Source organism: Arctopsyche grandis, chromosome 2 (assembly GCF_051622035.1).
Source record: "Arctopsyche grandis isolate Sample6627 chromosome 2, ASM5162203v2, whole genome shotgun sequence".
NCBI lineage: Eukaryota > Metazoa > Arthropoda > Insecta > Trichoptera > Hydropsychidae > Arctopsyche > Arctopsyche grandis.
Genome location: NC_135356.1, coordinates 16,631,006 through 16,639,077, shown reverse-complemented (window position 1 = coordinate 16,639,077; position 8,072 = coordinate 16,631,006). Strand labels below are relative to the sequence as shown.

At 35.8% G+C, this 8,072-nt stretch overlaps 1 protein-coding gene across 1 annotated transcript; it reads right to left on the bottom strand.

Moving 5' to 3' along the window:
- Positions 1-1,904: 1,904 nt before the first annotated feature.
- On the bottom strand, positions 1,905-3,651 carry LOC143922297 (protein FAM200C-like). The gene is made up of 5 exons (XM_077445522.1): positions 3,584-3,651; positions 3,134-3,516; positions 2,483-2,999; positions 2,219-2,401; positions 1,905-1,941 (listed from the first exon to the last, which is right to left on the bottom strand). The coding sequence occupies exons 1-5, from the start codon at positions 3,649-3,651 to the stop codon at positions 1,905-1,907; spliced, it is 1,188 nt and encodes a 395-aa protein (XP_077301648.1).
- Positions 3,652-8,072: the final 4,421 nt, after the last annotated feature.

The window sequence follows — 8,072 nt, the reverse complement described above, 5'->3', positions numbered from 1 at the left end:
ATCGGTCACTCCGGGCGTAGGAAGGGGAGGGGACGTAATACCAATCAGCAACTTGATGATGGTGATTTCGGTCAACTGACTGCCCGTTCTTCTTCTTTGGCTGAGCAACCTCCACGTTGGCGTAGTTTCGAAGTTGGGACTGCCGCTGCTGGTGCCATTACTGCAGTTAGATATGTTCATATTCATGTTTGGAATCTCTCTGTGGGTACATCGCGTGATGATATTTTAGCACACGTTTCTGCCGTTTGTGGAAGTAAGAAAGGCATCGTGGTTGTACCCCTTAAAGCTCGTGGAACTTATGCTTCCTTTAAGGTCACAGTTCCTGCTTCTGTCGCTGGCCTCATATTAAAATCCTACGCTTGGCCTGGTGGTGTCCACTTCGGGGAATTCAAGGATTTGGATAAAAGTAATGAGAATGATAGAACCAAATCTATGAAATCTACTACCACCTCCACTTGTCCACCGTCCACTTCTATGTCTGCTATTGAAAATGTGTCAACGAATGTCCTGCCCCCTAACGTCATGTTCGAGGAGACATATTCTGGAAGCGAGCTCCTTGACGCCATCCAAAGACAATACAACTACTGGTGATTCAACTATGGCAGCGGTTGCAGTGGCTTCCATCAATGTTTCTTCTCCTTCATCTTCATTTACTTGTTATAGTGCGCCTATTAATTGTTCTAGTGCACCTATTATATCAGATACCATAACTTCTGGTTCTCATAGTGATACTGCGTTAACTGTTGGGGCTTATTCTTCTTCCCCTTCTGCTTTGTCTCCATTGGCTGGTCCTGTGACTGCTAAACAGTCATTTCTTAAATCAAAGAGACTCACGCGCCAGACGGAGAAAATTGGCAACTTATTACCAAAACGTACGCGGTCTCGGGACCAAAGTAGCCGCGTTTAGTGAGCCCATGCATAGTGTTTGTGATGATATGGTGGCGTTAACTGAAACATGGCTAACGCCATCATTTTTTGATTCGGATTTCTTTGACTCTTCGTGGACAGTGCATCGTCGGGACAGACCATATTCAGTGTTTCTTAACCATATTGAAAGAATCGCCCCCTTTACCACAATAAAATTATCCAACGCCCCCCCCCCCCCCACAAAACATTACTAAATTTTCTATGTATGTATGTATTTCATGTAATGATTTTCTTTACAAATAAAAAATTATAAGAAAAACAAATAAAAAACATGATTATTTTTATAAACATTATGTATTAATTGCCATTTATGTCATATTAACATTAGATACATTATAATGTTATTTCAATTTAAAAGTAAATAATTCAATGGAAATGTGATTTTTTTATTAAAAAATAAAAAAATATATTCACCGTATAGTTTTATTTACTATTTTGTTGATTGGCAATTAATTCTTTGACTGATCCACTGGGATTTACATTAGCGTTCCTCTGATTATCCGTCCCTTGTCTGGCAGATGAGCACCTCAAAAGAGAGGCTTTTGGCCACCACACACACATACAGGATCCAACTTATATAAAGCTCATATTTTAGAGGTTGAAAACAAAGCGTCGTAAATGCTATACAAAATCTTATATCATAATTTAAATGTCATGGTTAGCCATTTGCTCGGTTGCTTTAACAAACAAAATTACAGCTTTACGAAAGACTCCCACACAAGGCCAATGTGTTGTTATTTGATTCGCTTTTGAAGATTTTACTGTTTTGAAGGGGGAGGCAAAACGGTTATATAATACATGTGTTGTATAAAACATATATAATACATGTTGTTTCAACGGCACGAGTTCGCCACTCAAAATATTATTGAATGTTTTGAAAGATTTTTTCCATAGTACATACATATGTAATCCTGCTATACAGTAGCATTAAACAACGTACATATTTTTTGTTTTTCATTTTAAAATATGTATTTTTCTCATGATGCCATTATGGATTGCACATAAGCGACACCTCTGGTAATTAATTTATAGATTATGAATGAGATCCTTGAGCCTCATGTGACTGCGCTATTTTCGTAAAATTAGGTTCGAGTTTAGTTAAATACAGTCTAAAATCTCCTCTTTGGCTTATCCGTAATCGATTTCGGGATTTTTTTAATATATGCGTTACTGCGCTAAAAACCCTTTTCTACTAAATATGATGAAGGAAATGCTACGATGGGTAATTTTACCTCTTTCCACAGAAGAGGGTATCGATGGCGAAAACGGACCCAAAAAACATCATAATCACATTGATTGAATACTACATATTTTAGCTTCACAGTCATTTTGTAGCTCAATAAACTGCTCTTTTAATTTTTGACTGACACTTTCTACATCTGATAAAAATGGATTAATTATCCAATCTGGTTTTAAAAGTTCATACAAGTCTTTGAATCGTATTATCATATCTTCGATAAGGGCGTCAATGTGGCTACAGTATGTTTCCAAATCAGAATCTTTGAGCATATCTTCTTTTAATTGTTGTAAAGAAGGAAACTGATGAAGTTCTCACCGACGAAGCTTATTTTTAAATAATTTGAGTTTGTTGATAAAGCTCAGTATAATGCCTTTGGCTTTAATAAGACTGATATTGCTTCCTTGAAGCTTCAGGAGATTTTCATTTATCTTTCCGAATATATCCGAAAGATAGGCCACATCATTTCGTAGTAATTTTAATTCAATGCATATTTTTTCATTGTTTACATCCAAAAACTCCACAATTGTATCAAATAGTGCATAAAATCTTTTTAAACAATTTCCTTTCGATAGCCATCTTACTTCTGTATGTAAGTTAAGTCGTTCAAATTCTTCATCATTTTCTTTACACAGTTGACGGAATAATCTATCATTCAAGGGATGGGACTTTATTTTATTGATAACAACTATAAAGATACTCAGCGATTTGTGAAGTCTTCCATTAAGCTTCTTTGCGACTAAATGTTGACGGTAAATAATGCAGTGAATTGTTAGAACATTTGGTGCAACGTTCTTCAACCTTAATATAAAACCACGATGCCGACCAACCATAGCTGGTGGCATCGTGGTTTTATATTAAGGTCAGTAGCACAGGCAATAACTCCGTCAGTAGCACAGGCAATAACATTAGTAAAGGGAATCTTTTTTTCAGTGAAAAAATTTTCAAGCGTTTCAAATACTGACGAACCTTTCGTGTCAGTATTAAGTAATTTTGAAAATAACATTTCTTCGATAATTTCTTCATTCTTTACAAATCGTACATAAGCAAGTAGTAGAGATTCATTATCACGCAGAGTACTCTCATCCAATTGTAATGAAAATTCTTTAGACTGCAGTTCTTCACATAATTGAATTTCGATATCATTTGCCACCTCATCAATTCTTTTTGAAACCGTGTCATTGCTCAATGGGACTGAAGAAAGAAACTCTTGCTGGTTTTGTCCGATCATATTATTAATGAATACCCGTATAGCTGGTAGTATTAATTTTTCTCCATATGTATGTGGTGCACCACATTTTGCAATAATTTGTGCTATTTCATAAGATACCATTAGTCCTTTTTCGTTCCGACTTGAAATCTTCTTAAAAACATTACATTAAAAACATTTCAAATGTTTTCTTAGGTTCTTGAAAGTACAATATGTCTTTATTATTCTTGTCCGGATGTTTCTTTAAAAAATGTTCATTTAACCGCGATGGCTTCATTGCCTCATTAGAAAATACGTGTTGGCAGATTAAACACATTGGCAATTGTTGATTTGTAGGAGATGGAACAAAACCGAATTTTAAATAGTCAATAGAATATTGTCGACATTTTTTTCTGATTGGTTGTCATCTTCAAATAAAGGCCAATTTGCGAAGAAAAAAATTTAATGCAGAAGAACTCAGACTACACTACATACACTAACGCTTATAAATGAACGCGACCATCTCCAACGAATTGACAGAGGAGTGCATGATGCAATAAGGCCTATTGACACTTTGCGTTTTGAGTAAATTCATTTGGGTACAGCAATGTAAGCGATATACATATGTACATACATATATATAAAAACGAGAGGTAACGACTGTACTCAATTGCGTTTCCTCAAAACGCAAGGCAAACGCACAGTCTGTGAGCGCCCATAAAATCGCTTTGCACGTCACAACGCCCACTTGAACTCCTGCAGCGCCCCCCAAATGTTAAAAAATTAAAAACGCCCCCTCAGACCTTTAAAACGCCCACAAGGGGGCGCTGGCGCCCCCGTTAAGAACCCCTGGACTAGAACGACGTGGAGGGGGAGTGTTATTTGCTTCTCGAGTCTTCTCGAGCTGCGGTCTGTCAGGTTGAAGAACTTCGAAACCCCTTCTGGCGAGGACTTATGGGTGAGAGTTGATTTTGTATTTGTGAAAATGTTTATATGTGTGGTTTACATTCCGCCCGCTGCGAAAGATGATGTATATGAGTTATTGTTTGTGAATATGATGAATGTACATGATCTCATAAATGAAGGTGACATATTGTTAATAATGGATGATTTCAATTTGCCTAGTGCTAATATTCATGTCCGCAATAAATTTAATTTTGTTATTGCCTATTGCGACCTAGTACAAGTTGGTTCGCCCATTAGTCCAAATATGCTTGGTATTGTGTTGGTAAATGAATCTAAAGTGTCAGCAACGATGATCCTATGCCCAAAAGGAACGGTCATCCCTGAGGAGCTTTATCATGATGCACTACATATTGAGCTTCTGTTTTTGTTTTCTGTGAGAGCTGTTTCAGCTTGTTCATCTGTTGGGGTTTCTTCATCACGGTGGAATTTCGCTCGTATTGATTCTGAATTGGTTTATAATGAGGTTCGTTCAATTGACTGGCGCCAAATGTACCTCATGAATACTGGTGATGCTGTTGAATTTTTGTATAATACACTTTATAATATTTTTGACAGTCATGTTCCTCGGTTCATCAGTAATCCTAATTCAGAACAACATCGGCGGGTATTTCCACCGTGGTTTGGGTCCAAACTTATAGCTGATGTTCGTGCAAAATGGTTGTCTCATAGAAGATGGAAACGTAGCCAATCATTACGTGACTATGAGAAATTCCGGATTATTAGGAAGATCGTGAAACGTGGTGTTAGTGAGCGTTATACTCTTAATCTCAAAGAGATGAAGAGTGCTATCGCAACTAATCCTCACCACTTTTTCAGATTTATTAAGAGTAAGCATATTTCACATGGCCTTGAGCATTAATTCTCATATAATAATAAAAGTTATGTCGGTCCTGAGATCGCTAATGCTTTTGCTAAAATTTTAAGCTTTGTTTTTGATCAGAGATCACCATCCCTTGATACTAATTTGGCTTCCCAAATTGGTACTGAGGGTGTTGGTATAGATATTCCGCGGGTCTCGCTTGGAGATGTTAGGATGGCAATTTTGAAGCTGAAGCTGTTGGGCCTGACGGTGTGCCCTCTGACGTATTGAAGGCATGCTGTAATTCGCTCTTAGAGCCGCTTCAGTTTATTTTTAACCTTATTCTTGGTTCTGGTAATTATCCTGAAAAATGGAAATTATCTAGAGTCATTCCTATACATAAAAGTGGCTCTAAAAATGAGGTTGAAAATTACAGACGTATTGCTATCATCTCGGCTATTCCTAAAATTTGTGATAATATCCTTCACCGTTTGATTCTTTAGCAGTTCAAAAGATTGTTGTGTGATGAGCAGCATGGTTTTTCACCATGTCGTTCCACTACCACTAATCTTGCCTGCTTTTCATATTATACCATGTCTAAAGTTGACGGTGGACAACAAGTTGATGTAGCCTACTTTGACTTTCGTAAAGCATTTGATCTTGTCAATAATGACGCTCTTATGATCAGATTAGCTGAAGTGGGCTTTTCTCCACGCGAATTCGCTCTATTGTCACAGATATTCCATTGGATCCGTATTTTTGAAGCGTGTGGAATCTATGGTCGACTTGGGTATCACTTTTGATCCTCAATTCACCTTTCACAACCACATCAAGACAGTCGCTGACGTTTCCTTTCGTCGACTTGAGATATGCTAGGCTATTCTCCAACACCATGTCTTCTCGCTTGCTTTTCAACTCGCTTGTTAGAAGTAAGCTGGAGTATAATGCGATTGTGTGGAATCCGCATGAAGCAAACTACTCTCTTATTATCGAAAAAGTGCAAAAAGCATTTCTTCGTTTTCCATATAAGAAAGAGTTTGGGTATTACCCATATCTCTATCCTACTCCTTTCCTTTTGGGCATGCTTGGGTATAATTCCCTTGAACTTCGGAGAAACTTCTCGTTAATTCGTTTCGTTCTCCAGCTACTGCGTGGTAATACGTCATGCCCGTTGTTGCTGGAACATTTGGGACTTTATGTACCTAATAATTATGTGCGTGGTAGATATCATAATTTAATGGTTGTACCTCCTGCTCGCACAGTTCTTTTTCGAATGGCTCCTATACCTAGAGCTATTCGACTTCTCAATTAAATCGTTGCTGCCGTCCCTGAATGCGATATTTTTCACCTCGGTGAGCGTAGATTATCGGATATTATTTTAACATATTTATCTGGTAACCTGCACTCATCATTACTTTCTTAATTTGAATTTGATGTATGAGTGGAATCTTAATCTACTCTCTTCCATTTGGGCCTCGCTGTGATTTTATTTTTTATTCATATTTTGTTTTATTTATTTTACTTTTTCTTTCTCCTTTGTACATTTTTATGTACTATTTTAATTGTATTATTATTTTCCTTTTGTTACTTTTTTATTATTATTTTATTTTACTATGTTTTCTTCTTTTTAATTTTTCTGTTTTTTACTAATTTTACTTGTATTTATATCTTTGTTAAATGTAGGCCATTGTGGCGCATTAGGTTCTTCCTGTAATGCCACAATGGTCCAAATCTATTAATAAACTATTAATAAACAAAATCTGAACTTAAATGGGGATTGGAAATTGAAACTAAAATAGGAATCGGAATCGCAATCGGAACCGGAACCGAAATTGGAATCAGAACCGAAATACTATGAATCGAAAATCGGAACTGAAATAGAAATTGCACTCAAAACTGGAACCGAAATCAGAATTGGAACTGAGATAGAAATTGTAAATCGGAACTGAAATAGGAATTGGATATTAAAACTGAAATTGGAATCGGGAATCGGAATTGGGAATTGGAATCCCAATGGGAACCGCAATTGAAATCAAAACAGGAACTGAAATCGGGAACTAGGTAAATGAATTAGTATTGACATGAATGCTACTGTTTAAATTTGCTATACATACATAGGTACATATGTATGTATTTCATACTGATATAGATATTATTATAGCAAAACTAAACCACGATGATCCATAGCTCAAAATCATCAATACGCACACAAACTTTTAAACCCGACTGCGACACGTAATTACGCAATATAATTTAATAATCAAGTGTCACTCGTGAAACATTAATTTATATGAAAAACCTGTTGATTCACATACGGGGACTCGTTTTTTTTCAATTTTCACGCAGAAAATATGAATGCGACAATTACGAGAAAGATTTTCCGGAATATTACACTTACATTCATTAGACGTGTTATAATTAATATTAAAGAGGTTTTTGTCCAGTATCTCCTTCCGGAGTGTTTACTGCTCGGTTAAAGGGAAAACAAAACACATTGTATACATAATTCATTTAGCTGGGGAGAATGGCTTGCGCGCTAACTCCCACGAATATCTTCTTCTGCTTGGCGAGAGATACTCGGATAATAATCATAATTAACCCTCTCTTTCCACCAAAGAAACATATATATATATATATATATATATATATATATATATATATATATATATATATATATATATATATATATGTACATCTACGTATACCTAGATATTGTTATATATATATGTAGAGTTTACCTAACAAAATATCCAAATATAAAACGTAACGGATGAAACTTTTATAATATGTGTACTCAATTGGTATACAATTTTTGGAATTCACATACTACTTACATATACATATACATATGCATGGAAAAAATAGTCGTAAAATATAATGAGTATTTCAGTGGTTCAATAATATATAATTGGGCTCAAATGTTATTTTATTATATTTATTCTTTATTTTTATGA

Excerpts from the sequence above, each read along its gene's own strand:
- LOC143922297 (XM_077445522.1), bottom strand. The coding sequence starts at position 3,651 with ATGAAGCCATCGCGGTTAAATGAACATTTTTTAAAGAAACATCCGGAC. Across the intron at positions 3,000-3,133 it reads ACTTAATACTGACACGAAAG|CTATGGTTGGTCGGCATCGT; the intron begins GTTCGTCAGTAT and ends CGATGCCACCAG. Across the intron at positions 2,402-2,482 it reads TTTAAAAATAAGCTTCGTCG|CCACATTGACGCCCTTATCG; the intron begins GTGAGAACTTCA and ends AACATACTGTAG.